The following is a 12,533-nucleotide window of genomic DNA, read 5'->3' on the forward strand; positions in this document are numbered from 1 at the left end:
CTAACCACTCTGTTGGGCTTTCCGCGAGTTTCTCTGTGGAGCTGTCCTGCCTTGACGCCGGCTGCCCCCAGAAGGAGAACCTCTTCTCCGAGTGCGCTAATTAGTCTATCAGGGTCTCGCTGGTTACGTGGGCACCATGTGCAACGCGTTAGGGGCATCCAAAACCGCTGTGAATGGGTGTCTGTTTCTGTACCTGGGGGCACACTGCACACATTTGGAAAGCACATGGAGCATAATGGACATTAACGCAGATGTCAAAAATAGCCTGCGTTTTACTACTGTTATTAAACAGTTTCCCCTTTAACCCCTCCGTGTTTACCAAAGACCGCTTTCCCCCAGCCTGTTTCTGCAAATCACTACTGAAAGGGCAGGAGAAGAAAGCCATAAGCGGGCAGGTGTCTTTATTCCAAAGAAAAACAGTCTGAAGGAATATTTGTGAGACACTGCACATTTATAGGCTGCGCTCCTGGGCACGGGTGCTGGGCGACATCTCGCTGGGGTGCAGAGCTGGCCAGGCACCCCAACCTAAGCCAAGGCCAGAGTGTCACTTCCACCTGGCACACATCGCTTTCTACAAAGGAAATCCCTTTGTATTTTAGTATAATACTGGTTACACGTTGTTTGGTTCAACGTGTCCAAAAACTGCAAGCAAACAAAAAAATTCTAAAGGTGAAATTTTAAGATACTACCGAGAGATAAATATGGATGATATTCTGGTATATGTAATGGCAAATGCTTTTGTTTATGAGTGTCTGGATACAAAAGTGAGATGGAGCCGGCGCCGCTGCTCACTAGGCTAATCCTCCACCTTGCGGCACCGCCACACCGGGTTCTAGTCCCGGTTGGGGTGCCGGATTCTGTCCCGGTTGCCCCTCTTGCAGGCCAGCTCTCTGCTGTGGCCAGGGAGTGCAGTGGAGGATGTCCCAGGTACTTGGGCCCTGCACCCAATGGGAGACCAGGATAAGTACCTGGCTCCTGCCATCGGATCAGCGCTATGCACCGGCCGCGGCTGCCATTGGAGGGTGAACCAACAGCAAAAAGGAAGACCTTTCTCTCTGTCTCTTTCTCTTACTGTCCACTTTGCCTGTCAAAAATAAATAAATAAATAAATTTTAAAAAGTGAGATGGAGGTGTACATACAAAATGGTAACCTACTTTCTTCTCTGAGAAGTTGTAGACATCTTTCCCTATCAAAAAAAAAAAAAAATAGAGATCTATATCATTTATTACCTCTTAAACAGCACCCTTCATGCTCTAGATTTTAATCACCTTATTCATTTCTTGAGTTGTGCGTCTATGTATTGAATTGTCTGTCTTTCCAGGAGGGCATGAATCTTGTCTGTCCTTTCCCTTGTCCGCTGGCCCAGCACCAGGCGTGTCACCTGACACAGATCAGCGCTCTGTTAGTTTTCTATTGCTGCAGCACAAGTTCAGTGGCTGAAAATAATGTCCATTGATTATCTCACAGTTCTGCAGAGAGGCTGGAAACCCAACTGTGCTCAACTGGGTCCTCTGCAGAGAGCTCAGAAAACCAGAGCCCATCGTGGGCTTTGCTCTGGGGAAGCATGCCTCGTCCAAGCTCACTGAGGCTTTGACAGGATTCAGTTCCTGTGGCTGTGGGACGGAAGCCCTGTTTCCTTGCTGACTGTCAGCTAGGGGCCAGACCCCACTCCCTCCTTCTAGGTTCTCAGGCCCTTGTCCCCTGCTCCCTCCATCTCAGCACAGGGAATCCCTTTCAGGTTTCAGAGTTCCCTGACTTCGTCCTGTGCGCAGCAGAAGACAAGCCTGCTATTAGAGCGAGCTCCTGTCATTAGATCAGATAGCCTCAGTTCTTCTGCATTCAGGTCAAGTCAGCTGTTCACAGGCCTCCATTCCGTCCACAAGGCAACATAATCATGGCCATCAGATAGGTTGTCTGGGACTAGGGTGGGAAACCTAGGAACTATGGGCTGGCTCGAGGATTTGGCTCTGTGATGTCTGTGGAATAAGTGAATCTGCTTGTCCCTGGAGCTGTACAAGGCACAAGGGTGCTAAACAAGGCAGACCAGCTGCCTCCTCATAGAGCTTAGAGCCTAGACCAGGCAGTTCAATAGAAATACTATGCATGCCGCAGCTCTAGTTTTTAGTCCACTAGTAACCATGTTTTAAATAGGAATGGGAAACCGGTGGAATGAGTGGAAATAGATTTTTATTTGATCCCACGTATCAAAAATATGATTTTTAACATGAAGCAATATAAGCAATTTGTTACTGAGATCATTTATATTCCTTTTTTCATACTAAAATCTGTAGATTTTTGTACTTGCATTGTATCTCGATCTGGGGCAGCCACGTCTCTACTGCTCAGCGGCCCCACGTGGCCAGTGGCTACCACAGTAGACTGTGCAGGTTCAGACAGCTCCCCAGAAGGGACACTGCCGTGTGGGGGGGACTCTCTGTGGAGACACGTGTCTAAGCTGAGACTGAAGTGGGATCGGGGACAGCCAGCTCCAGAGCTAAGTGTCAGGGCCTGTGAGATAAGAAGGGAAGAAGGATTTAAGAAAGCAGAAGTAAGTGCAGCGTAGGAGGAGTGTGGAGAGCAGAATGTGGGGTAAGAGAGGACTGGAGAGAGAGGGGGCCAGATGGGGCCTGGGCCACATGGCCAGGAGTCCCTCCATCCTGAGGGTAGAGGCATTGTAAATGGGGTTGTAAACTGGGGCTGTAAAGTGTAAAAGGGGAAGGCAGGACACAGTGGACGTCACCCCCAGCTCCCCAGGAGAATGCAGGCAGGTGGGACTGCAGAGGGCTGGGGCCCACTGTGACCCTCCAGGTAAGGCACGACTGGCCAGGGAATCCTCCCGCTGCAGGGTGGAGGGGTGGGTGGGGGTCAACTTTGCCTCCTTACTGGAGGCCAGGATGCCTTTTTCTATTTTATTAAACCCTGTGTTTGCTCCTCAACAAGGGCATCTGCATTTCCAGCTCTGCCCATGTCATTGAGGGTGCTTGGTCTTCTTCCCCTGCCAGCCCATTGAGGCCTCCTGGTGAATGGATTGTTGATGGAGGGAGTGGCCACACTTTTGGAGAGTTCTCTTGCCTACAGCATAAACCTCACCCCCAACCAGTGTCCCGGCAATAGAGAGGGGCCGTTCTGCCTGTGACCTGTTACCCAGCTGGAAACCTTTCTCACAACTGAATAAATGATTGTTCTTTGCTACTTTATCTTGGAAAAACATCAAGGACATTGGACATTCGCTGTAATTATCTTTCACTCGCTTCCCCATCTGTAAAAAAATGACCGGTGCATTTTAATACTACTTTGGGTTTCTCTTTACCTTTTAATCATGTGGCCTTTTAATATATTGACCAGCCCTTTAAAAAGATGATTAAGAAATGCTTAATGCACAAAAGAATTAGAGCTATGCACAGCTCATGAAACAGAAAGCGTGCTCTGACTTACAATTTTCATACACAGTTTATAGAGATTTTATGTGCCAGAATGAGTAATATGATCTGCTGTAGGAACTCCCTAACTTTCTGGCTCTGCAAAAGTCATTTTTTTTTTTTGCCCCGATTCAAGTTTCTTAACCAGAAGGGTTACACCAAACTCCTCAGAGTATGAATTAGCAGAGTTTATCCAAGCCACATATTTCATTTGCACTGCTTAATGATGGCTTGAAATAGCTGCCTACCTGTGCAGACACTGGGATCTTTGGTGTTCTCATTAGGCAGTGTGACTCGAGAAATGCTGTGTTCCAACCACCAGATCAGACAGCTCAGGCTATATATAAAAAGTGGCTTGTGTACGTGTGAGTATATGTGTTTGATCTTTCCCCTCCCTCCCATATTCCCCAGATAGCCACACTCCCGACGTGTGCCCGGAAACGCCAGGGCACTCAGGGGCCATCTGTGAGTGATAATGGCCCCGGCACACAGAGCTCAGCATCAGCAGGAAGGAGAGTCCTGGGGTGCGGGGCCAGGGCAGGATGGTGCCCTCTTCTCACCAGTCCGTGGCTGCCTCCCCGGGGGCTGCACTCGTTTACCACACCCAGGACCCTTCATTGGGCCCCACAGAGAATTTAGGGTGCTTCTGGATACCTGTTCCCCAGGGCATGAAATATGCAAATGGATGGCCTGCTCCTGTATGTTTGACATGAGGCATGAGCACAAGTTAGTGGCTGTGGAGATGATCTTTTAAAAGATGTTTCTATTGTAGCAAAATGCACATAATGGAAAACTGATCAGTTTAAGTATTTTGAGAGTACTTTGCAGCAGCAATGTGTACCTGCATACCTCCACGGAGTTGTAAGCCATCACTACTGTTCATTTCACCCCAAACAGAAACACTGTCCCAGGGACAAAGAACTGGGGTTGGGGGGTACCCATCCCCGTCAACCCTGGCCCTGCTCACCTCTAATGCACTTCTACTCATCGATGAGTTGTCTGTCCTAGATATTTCCTGTAAGTGGAATCATGCTTTTGTGTCTGATCATTTTCACTTAGCGCATCTTCAAGGTTCATCTATGTTGTAGCGTGTGTCAGAACTTCATTCTTTTTATAGCTGAATACTACACCAGTCATCATCTGCATATACCACATTGTGTCTGTCCACTCACTTGTTGGTGAATGCTTGGCTATTGTGAATAATGATTTTACAACTATTTGTGTACGGCATCTGTTTTTTAAGTTACTTTGGGTCTGTGCCTAGGCGTGGAACTGCTGGGTCCAGTTTCCTTTTGCATTGTTGCTCTTCGTTGGTTTTTAGGTCAATGTTAAGTTCTTGGAGTCTTAACCATCTTTAGCTCTCTCATCTTTGTAAAGTCAAACTCAAAAATAATTTCAGAGGCTGGTGTTGCGATGCAACTGGTTAAACCACTGCTTGCAACGTCGGCATCCCATTCTGGAGCGCCAGTGTGCGTCCTGGCTGCTCTGCCTCTGATCCTGCCCCCTGCTGCTGTTCCAGGAGAAGCAGCACATGATGGACCACATACTTGGGTCCCTGCTACCCACATGGGCAACCCAGATGGAGTTCCAACCTCCTGGCTCTGGCCTGGTCCAGCCCAGGCTGTTGCAGCCATCTGGGGAGTGAAGCAGATATCTTTCTCTCTGTTTCTCCTTCTCTCCCTGCTGCTCTGCCTTTCGAATCATTAAAATAAATCTTTAAAAGATTTTTTTTAAACCACAGGCATTGTAGTAAAGAGAGCAAAACATTGACCCATAATCTGATAGTGCAGACATAATCGCTAGAAAGTTCAGGCCTATTCCGTTCCATTTCTTTGTGTATTCCAAGATACATTAGCACATCTCTGTGGCTTACTTTGAAAGCACTTTTTTCTCAGATACATTTCTGGGACATGGTTTCTCTCTGTTTGTTTTGTCCTTCTGTGCTTCTCCCCCCCACCCCCCGCAACCCCTCTCCCCATCTCCACCCAAGCCCAACCGAAGAGAGTGTTGGAGAGGCGGGTGCAGGGCTGAGGAGTGGGCGGGCTCTGTCTGGGTGATCGCAGCTAGCCTGGTGGGTTTCTTCCTCTGCTAAATGATATGCTTTCTTGTTGCAGCTATCAGAAGGGCTGAATAAAAGGAAAAGGCAGCTCTGCAGCAATATTCTGCTAATCTGTGGCGGTGCAGCTCTCAGCACTGTCCAGCACCACCCGGAGCGGCTCACCAGGACCGGAGGGGAGCGTTCACTGTCAGTCCTGAGTGTGATTCTGTTCAGTTTACTATTTTCTGCGCCATCTCGTGTCACTTCTCATGGATTCGGATGTGGTGGGAAGGAAGAAGGCAGAGGAGGAGAAGAAAGGACAGACCCTCTGCTTTTGGGGGCTGGGATTTGGGCATTTGAAATGTGATCATCTCTTTCGAGTGTCATTGTTTGTTAACATTTTATTTGTTTTCCTTAAACGTCATTGGATAAGTTGAACTCCATGGACTTTGAAGTCTGAATTCAGCTTCCGTTGGACAACTTGCTTCATCCCCAGTGATGCCGCGGGTTCTGTCTCAGTGGTCATTCCTAGTGCAGTCGATTATCAAGCAGTGTGAATTCCCAGTGAGTGGGTGGTGTTGGAAGTGTGTGGATACCGCAGTGTGTGGAGTGATTGACAAAGCAACCAAAACACCAAAAAGTGCGAGCCTTTACCCTCCTCTATTTCTTTAATCCGCTGTTCGAAGAACCTCATTTTGATGGTATCACCAGTAGTTACCTCTGGGCCAGGTTGGAAATGAAATCAATTTTTAACCACTACTTGCCAAGAAATCGCCTTATGAGAACATGGTGTGTGTCTCTGACAATGCATGGCACATCTAAATTGGTCACTCATCATTTTATCTCCCTGCTTATGTACTGGAGCATGGCGAGAGCCTGGGGCCCCTGCACACCCCCTCCGCGGTTCCGTGCATCCGCACGGCTGGACCTGACGCCGCCTCAGGCTGTTACCTCTCTAGTACATGCAGGTCTCCACGAAGAAGCTGGGACTCGTTCACATGTCAAGATCCAAATGCTGTGCAAACAGTGTAAGCTTAGGTCTCCTGTAAACGAAAGGTCATTTCTCGTTTTTGTTCTTTTTTTTTTCAATGTCTCCAACATGGATTCCAAAGCATTCTCAGCACCAAACATGAACACATTGCTGAATGAGGAACAGTCACAAAAGCTGTGTACCTGTATATAGCTCTACACGACATGTCTGTGGATACAGAGTTCATTCTTTAAAGCACATGCCAGGGGAGGAGACCGAATTTTAAGGTCTTTTACATCCAGTGACATGGTACTAAGGAGAATGAAGCTCCTAACGCTGCCACTGAAGATGATTAAAAACATTCAACTTGTTCTAACTCCGTGGCACTCATGACCAAACCTGGCAAACAGCTACAACTCTTGTATGGACCCATTTTCTTGTCACTGGAAGCAACCCTTCCACATGTATGCAAGTGGGAGGTGAAAACCCGCTTTTTTTTTTTTAAAGGATAAACAATGAATTTAAGCATGAGTGGCCTTAATCAATAGAGTTGTCTTTCTTTGCTGCTGTGGAAGGGATTCCAAACAGATGTCCCTGAGGTCTTGCATTGAATTTAGTCATTACTCTTACTTTTTAAAACGTTGGTGCAATTAACTCTGAGCCTCTCTTGTGAGCCATAGAGATATTTAAAAGACAAACTCCTTATTTATTGAGGAAGAGGAAACCAGCTCCAACTTGCACCTCTGCTTGGTGCATTGGGAGTAACGTAGTCACGCAGGTTTCTTGCTTCTGGCTTTGTTCTTGTCAGTGAGTAAAGCAAACTACATAAAGCTTACGTGTCGCCTAAACAATCCAAATATGTTCATGTTTAAAACGTTTGTCCTTTAACTATCAAAGAGATCTAGGTGTTGGTTGAAGAAGTAAACAGAGTTCTTTGCAAGCTTACATGGTGACATGATGTCACACTGGAAACCCGGGCCACAGATGAGTCCCCGTGGACAGTTTGGGTGTCCTCAAGGGGCGGTCCTCACTGCCTCCATAACCAGGTCCCGACCTGAACTCTGCAGCTGAATACTTGAAGTAGGAAGTAGAAATTCCAATAGGTCAAATAGAGTCCTTGAAACAAACAAAACAACCAATTGTGTGTGGCTATCTATTTCTACGTATGTGCCAATTTTGTCACAGCTATTATTTAGGGGATCATGTTTTTGCCCCACTTTGGTTGATTAAAAGTATTATTGATCTCACCTTGATGGGGGCTTATCACTTAGTCCCTGAAAACTTAAAATTCTATCCAACATAGCATCATTTCTCACTTCTTGTACTATTCTCTGATATTTCAGTATTACCCCCCAAAAATCCCTTTTCACACCCTATCAAAGAGTCTCTGGGTTTACAGCAAACACTGTGATGCTAGGGAAGGTATTTCCTTTGCACAAACTTTGGCAGATTCCCTTCTGATCATAAGGTAGCTGGAGAAAGTTGGGGCTAACGATTAAGAGAAGTTGGTCTTACTTTGGGCAAAAGCAGGCTTGTACCTTCTACCCCACTTGATCTCCATGTACAGTCTCAATTTTGTACTTAATGAGTTTTGTGTATCCAGTATGCACGTTAACAGCGTGTCAACTTTCATTTAGAAAGTGGGTTTCAACTTCCTTTTTCAGCAGGTTCTGATGAGACCTCAAACGTGTTGACGTGAGCTCTATCCGCAGTGTTCTTGTGCAGAGTGGTCTTTGAATGCTGCCGGGGGCGGTGTATCTAACTCCCTGAGACCCTCGTTTGATAGTGCTTCTTGTAATATTTCTCCAAGTGAGTGGCATGTGGGTTGTGATATTGACCATGTGATTATGGACATCGATATGACAAAAATAAATAAAACTAAGGAATCCTCGAAACTTCCAGTGGGCATGTATTAGCCAGTCATTGTAACCTCGTGTCTAGTAGAAGTACAGCGTAAGCAGTGTGTACAGTTCATGACCTTGTTATCATGTGTTTGAGAAGTACTTTGTGCTGATCGCCTTATTTATATTCATCAAATAAACCTTGTTTCTTTCTGACGTGAGTCCATTCCGTCTCTGATGCTCCAGTTGTGGTGGTTTCTAATGTGTTGGGGGTTGAGGAAAAAAGGACCAAAAAAAAGGGAAGTCCTTGGCTCACAGATATCTTTCTTTATGTCTGGCTGGAGTTAGTGATTCAAATGAAGAGATTAAGCCTTTGGCACTACTGCCCCTTTTCCTTCCTTCCCCCTTTCCCTCCTCTTGCCCTCCCCTACCTCTTTCCCTCTCTCTCCATCATTAACCCTCTCCCCTCCACCTCCCTCCCTCTCTCCCCTCTTCTTCTTTTTAGAAGATTTGTATTTGTGGGGCCAGCGTTGCGATGCAGCAGGTTAAGCTGCTGCTGTGACACCTGGTATCCCTTCTTTTTTTTTTTTTTTTTTTTTTTTTGGCAGGCAGAGTGGACAGTAAGAGACAGAGAGAAAGGTCTTCCTTTTGCCGTTGGTTCACCCTCCAATGGCCGCCGCAGCCGGCACACTGCACTGATCCGATGGCAGGAGCCAGGTGCTTTTCCTGGTCTCCCATGGGGTGCAGGGCCCAAGCACTTGGGCCATCCTCCACTGCACTCCCTGGCCACAGCAGAGAGCTGGCCTGGAAGAGGGGCAACCGGGACAGAATCCGGCGCCCCGACCGGTACTAGAACCCGGTGTGCCGGTGCCACAAGGCGGAGGATTAGCCTAGTGAGCCGTGGCGCCAGCTGGCATGACACCTGGCATCCCCTATCAGAGTGGAGGTTCAAGCCCCAGCTGCTCTCTTCGCTATCCAGCTCCTACTAATGTGTCTGGGAAAGTAACATAAGACGGCCCGAATGCTTGGGCCCCTGCACCCGTGTGGGAGACCTGGATGGAGTTCCAGGCTCCTGGCTTTAGCCTGGCCAATCCTTGGCTGTTGGAACCATTTGGGAAGTGAACCAGAATATGAAAAGTCTCTTTCTCTGTATCTCTCCCTTTCTCTCTGTCACTCTGCATGTCTAATAAACAGATCTTTTTTTTTTTTTATAGATACATCTTCCATCTGCTGGTTAACTCCCCAAATATCTGCATTAACCAGGGTAGGCCAGGCCAAAGCCAGGAGCCAGGAGTCAGGAACTCCATCAGGGTCACCCACGTGGGTGACAGGAACCCAAAAACCTGGGCCACAAGGTGCTGCCTCCCAGGGACGTTAGCAGGGAGCTGGATCTGCAGGCCGAGGTGGAGCTCAAGTGTAGGCTCTCCAGTATGTGATTCAGGTCTCCAAGCAGCTGTGCCACAATACCCACCCCAGTTCCCTCTCCCTCGGTCTCACCTGCCCCTCCCTCTCTCCCTCTCTGTTCCTTTGCCCCTGTTACTTCTCTTCCTGTTTTCCTCTGTACTTTCCACTGGGTTGCTTTAGATCCCACTAAGCTCTCTCCAGCTGGTGGCAAAGGTGACTCCCAACAGCTTTGAGTACTTTGTTTTGTTGTTTATTTTTTAGAGGAGAGACTCTCTCTTTCTCTCCCAGGATCCATGTCCATTCTCCTAACAGGACCTTTATTGGCTCTTTTTGGAGCAAGAATGCAATTACCTTTTGTCAAGGATGTTGGGAGGGTGAGTGTGCATGATGGACAGGCTCACTGGATGTAGGACAGGGTAGTGTCCAGTAAGTCTCTTCTGGGGGAGTATATCAGGAAAGTTGGGCAGGCAAAACTCATAGCACTACCACTGCTTGGATGTGAGTGCACACACATACACATGATAATCGTGCAGGAGCTCTCCAGCCTTCACAGTCTGCCTGCGGACCCAGTGGAGAACCTCCTGGCCAGATGTCCTTGTCAAGCCCACAGAGCTCACTCTGCTTCCTTTACAGGTTGGAAGGACATTCCAGGGACTGAATGTCCAGTTCTGCCACCAGGACTGATCTCTGCGAGCCATCGATTATAGAGCTAGGAAGTGTGTTGGATGCCATAGAATCTGCCATCTTCATTTGGCCTGATGAGGAAGGTGGGGTGCATTTGGAGGTGGCTGGTGTGAGTTTGGGACAATCCAAAACTGTCCGCAGTTCTCCGGAAATGGGAATATGTGTCCCTGAAGGCTGTCCAGGAAGGAGAGGAAGGGACAAAATCCCCCTCCAGTTGGCCCTTGACAACTCGGGGGAAGTCTTGTTTAGTTTCTGTGCTTTATGGGCTTAGAGCCACCAGGTGTGAAATTCCCGCACAGTCAGGTACCTTTTGGGGGACTTGCAAAGCTGTTTGCCCTTTTCATTCCGTTGACTTTTCATAGAAAGAGAACTTTTGTTGGACAAGAATTTCTTACCTCATAGAACTTCCTGGAGCAGCCGGCTTGCAGTCAGGCCTGGTTATGTAAACCCAGCTGGCCAGATGGGACCTCTGCTTCTTGCCTTTTGGATCAGAGGGTAGCAGCCTGCACACTGCTGAATTCAAATTGAGTTCCATCAGAATACATGGACTTAATTGTGCTATTCTTGAAACTTTTCTAATATCTGTGAACTGCCGTTACAAAAGACTGGAGAGATTTTAATTCTTGCAAGTGCTGATCTTAATTATACTACTAATAAGTAAACCTGAATGATAGATAATTGGATGTTATTGAGTGTGAGGAGCCAGGCCATGGTGCAATGGACTTACATGCGTGGAGTCTTTGGTCCTGGCAACAGTCCTCCTAGGTAGGTACTGTCACGAAGCCAGTTCTGCAGTATAGGAGATGGGAGCCCACAGCCATGGCTAGAAAGGGTATGCACTTACAGAGGGCTTAGTCACTGCTAGATGCTGTGCTTACGTGGTCTCATTTATCCTCACAGCAATCCCATGAGGCATACACTCTTGTCTGCCCTTGCAATGGGGAAAAGGAGGCCCAGTGAGCTGACATGCCCCAGTCAGGGGCCCCCAGGTGGTAAGTAGTGGATCCAGGCCTGGAGCCCCATGCTCAGCAAGCCCCTGCACTTAGGGGACGTATTGGGCCCCAGGTCAGAGGCTTTAGACACAAGGCTAGGATGCAAACCCCACCTGCACCTACCCAGTAGTGCTTCCAGGTGCCATCTGGTATCTATGCGGCTCACAGCCCAAAAGGAACTGGCTGCTTCATCATTGACCGATGCGGTTGACCTGTAGGGCAAGAGAGTGCACCACCACACAGTGGAGGTCAAGCCACACGTGGCATGGGGGCCTAGACAAGGTGTAGTATGGGGACCCTCTGTCTGTGGATCCCGCATCCTTAGATATAGACAATAGCTGATCAAAAAAGGTTCAAAAAATTGTTTGCTGAACATGGATAGACTTTTTCCCTTGTACTTATTCCATGAATAATGCAGTATAACAACTTTTTACCTAGCATTTATGTTGTATGAGGTATTATAATTAATCTAGAGATGATTGCAAGTATACAGGATGATGTGGGTAGATTATAAGCAAATATTGGGGCAGGCGCTGTGGCGTACTGGGTAAAGCCTCTGCCTGCGGTGCCGGCCTCCCATATGGACGCCGGTTCAAGACCTGGCTGCTCGACTTCTGATCCAGCTCTCTGCTGTGGCCTGGGAAAGCAGTGGAAGATGGGCCAAGTCCTTGGGCCCCTGTACCCACATGGGAGACCCAAAATAAACTCCTGGCTCCTGGCTTTGGAACATGGGAGACCCAAAATAAACTCCTGGCTCCTGGCTTTGGATCATCCAAGCTCTGGCCTTTGCAGCCATTTGGGGAGTGAACCAACAGATGAAATTTTCTCTCTCTCCCTGCCTCTGCCTCTCTGTAACTCTGCCTTTCAAATAAGTAAATAAGTTTAAAGAAAAATAGCAAATATCACACTGCCCTATATATAGGACTTGAGCCTCTGTAGATTCTTCTTATCCTCAGGGGTCCTGGAGCCAGTCCCCTACAGGGACAGGATGGCTGTGCTTGTACCTTGGATTCCACCTTGCTACCCATGGGCTTCTCACATTTCTTCTAAGCCCTCAGTCCCTGGGCATCAGCATTTGTGGCTTCCCAAGTGTCCTTGGTCATCCAGGGGGTTGCAGATGGATGGGACATCTGGCGATGGGACTGAACAGGTGTCTCGGGTGAAGGAGGGCTTTGGCTGCCACA

General features: G+C 47.9%; 1 protein-coding gene across 24 annotated transcripts in view; it reads left to right on the top strand.

The window, feature by feature from the left end:
- Positions 1 to 8,485, top strand: part of ERC2 (ELKS/RAB6-interacting/CAST family member 2) — a 1,007,328-nt gene extending 998,843 nt beyond the window's left edge. For 14 of the 24 annotated variants that reach the window (XM_051852275.2, XM_051852281.2, XM_051852283.2 and 11 more), the window contains one exon: positions 5,535 to 5,971. In XM_051852275.2, coding sequence (XP_051708235.1) covers positions 5,535 to 5,825 — 291 coding nt within the window. In that variant the 3' untranslated portion in view covers positions 5,826 to 5,971. Of the gene's footprint in view, positions 1 to 5,534 lie in introns of all 24 variants that reach the window. The other 10 variants (XM_051852289.2, XM_051852290.2, XM_051852291.2 and 7 more) reach the window with 2 other exon arrangements.
- The last annotated feature ends 4,048 nt before the right edge of the window (positions 8,486 to 12,533 follow it).

Source organism: Oryctolagus cuniculus, chromosome 10 (genome assembly GCF_964237555.1).
Source record: "Oryctolagus cuniculus chromosome 10, mOryCun1.1, whole genome shotgun sequence".
NCBI lineage: Eukaryota > Metazoa > Chordata > Mammalia > Lagomorpha > Leporidae > Oryctolagus > Oryctolagus cuniculus.